A 2530-nucleotide genomic window follows, 5' to 3' on the forward strand; every position below is an offset into this window, starting at 1 on the left:
ACTAAACAAAACCAATTGAATACAAGAGTATTAAATATAGTCTCCAAATGAAGCAGCCATGTTCATAATTCACGGTTCTCAAAATAGAGCACGCCTTTGTTCGGAAGCAAATCCCTTTTCAAGTGACATCACGTTAGTGTGAGAAATTATAGAAGAGTTGTTTCCTGGTTGAGGTTCTTTAAAACAGGAGAGTTCTTTTTTCTTCATAACCCAAAATTTTTCTTTTTTTTTAACGATTTTAATAAATATATTAATGATAAAGCATCACAATGTAAAGTTATTACAGGGAAACAACACGGGAAGCCAGCTTATCTGTATGGAAAATAACGTCAATAACATGATACTGAACATTATAACAGCAGACAAAGAGATAATGAATACCTGGTTCTGTCTCTGTTAAAGCCATAAGATTTTGTAACTTGGTTGGGAATTAGATGGAGTCACCATGCCTTTCCTTTTTGTTTTGAACATCTTGGGGAATCTGAAGGATACTGCGTTAGGTTTTTATTCTGTAATGAAGCTTTGTTGTTGCCAAGCCTGATGTCAGTCTTGGGTCCAAGTGGTGCTGCCTTAGCTGGGCTCAGGTTCGGTGGCTCTGGCTTTGTGGACCTGGACTGCTGTCCTCTTCTCTTCCTCTTCTTGAACTGTGTATCTCATGACTCTTCGTTGCCTGTTTGTGAGATTTCTTCCACCTGTGAGGACTCTTCCTCTCGGACTCCCTGTTTCTCTTGGAGGAGTGGTATGAACCAGAGTGGTAGCTTCTTGACTTGCTGTAGTATTCCTCATGGTGGTCCTTCCTTTCCCTCCTGTCTGAGTTTTTACCAGAGGAGCCAGTCCAGGCTGGAGACATGAAGATGTCTCTGTTAGCTTCTCTAAATTCGTTGTTGGGATTTTTGAACACATGAAGAAAGTTGCAGTGCTTTCCTTTTGGACACTTTTGCATTTCGAGTAAACCGCAAATTGCAACCTTCTACCAGGTCACAGGACAGAATTCACACTGGAGCTGTCGTCCTGCATACCATTTTCCATTAAAGAGAGAGAGGGCTGCTTGACATTCTTCTTCCGACTGGTACTGAACATACACATTGCCCCGCAGATGAGGTTCCAGGTTGCAGCTTACTTTGAACTGAATCACCTTTCCCACGTTCTTGAACTCGGGCAGCACGTCATGGTAGAACTCCAAGAACTGCTGGTAGGTCTCCTCCTCACTGTACTCCAGGTTTGCGTCAGAGTCATAGGCATCCCTTCTGCACTGCTCCATTCCAAAAGTTGTAAACATACTCTTCACAAGAAGGGTTGGACTTGACGTGGGAAAGTCATGTTTCCGTGAACACCTGTTACCAAATCTGCACGCTCCCGTTTTATTGTAGAAGGGACAACTGGGTCGATATTTCTCCAGCCTTAAATCCTTGGGTGGTTCTGGGTTCTGCGAAGTGCGTTCATTTTCAGCCTGGTCCAGCATTTTCTGCACCGCTTCCTCTCTCTCTTTCTTCTCCTGTAACTTCTGCTCCTCCTCCTCTCTCTGTTTTTTCTGTTGTTTTTCCCATTCGGCCTTTATTTGTCTCTCCTGTTCTTCCCTCTGTTTTCTAGCAGCCTCTTCCTTTTTCTTCTTTATTCTGAATTCTTCTTGTGCCTTCTCCTCCCTCAGCAGCCACTCCTCATGTAATCTTTGGCGCTCTATCTCCAGCAATCTCTCTGCAAGTTCGTCATTAGCAGAAACATTGTCATCCTCCTCCACTGGTGGAGCTTCCAGAGCTCTCAACCGAGCCATTTCCTGCCGACGACGTTTCTTGCGTTTCTCCTTCTTCATTGTGGCCTTGTATTGTTTTCAGCTCAGTTTCTCAGGAAACGCTGGCTGCCGTGATGCCATTTTACCGCAGAGCGTGGGTCCCTTCCGGGATCTCGTGACCACCTCTCTTTCTCACGCGGTGGATGGATTGAAAATGTCGCCCACTGCTAAGTTGTTCTGCTGTTTAATGTTCGTTGCCTTCCTGCACAGCGACTACAGGGTTACACCATCCTGCCCAGCTGACTTTCCTTTTCACCAGCCTAGAAAGCTGAACCAGCTGAGACACGGGCGTCTTTGCACAGTCAATTTTTCTTTTCTATCTTTTTCTTGTATAATAAAAACAGCACTTGTGAAAGTGTAGCTTTATAATGTCTCAGTAAGTTATTTAATTCTTATAATTATTTAATTCTCTTTTATAGGAAAGAATTCACAAATATTATGTTTATAGCATTTTTTTGTTTATGACTCTAATGGATACCCATGATTCTTAATCCTCATTAAGTTTAAAAAAATAAAAAATAAAAAGTTTAATTAAATAAATCCAAAGACATATGCTTGGTGTTTAGCCCCTGGAACTTCTGTCAAGAGGGAGAAACATTGAGAGGGTGGAGTCTAGAAGGATATATTTCAGTCTTCCAGGATGCGCCCTGAAGGGAAACGAGGACAGTAGTCATTCCTCCCTCTTCACATGTCTGTCTCATCCTATGTATCAAGTGAACAGCCTCTGGAAGTCCTTACACT

The 2530-nt window shown here is 42.8% G+C and overlaps 1 protein-coding gene across 1 annotated transcript; it reads right to left on the bottom strand.

The window, feature by feature from the left end:
- Positions 1-580: 580 nt before the first annotated feature.
- On the bottom strand, positions 581-1870 carry LOC114616797 (U2 small nuclear ribonucleoprotein auxiliary factor 35 kDa subunit-related protein 1-like). The gene is given in 1 exon segment (XM_028762240.1): positions 581-1870. A coding segment is annotated over 1 exon segment (1290 nt).
- Between the last annotated feature and the right edge of the window lie 660 nt (positions 1871-2530).

Source organism: Grammomys surdaster, unplaced genomic scaffold (assembly GCF_004785775.1).
Source record: "Grammomys surdaster isolate TR1022 unplaced genomic scaffold, NIH_TR_1.0 132, whole genome shotgun sequence".
In the NCBI taxonomy this organism is placed as follows: Eukaryota; Metazoa; Chordata; class Mammalia; order Rodentia; family Muridae; genus Grammomys; species Grammomys surdaster.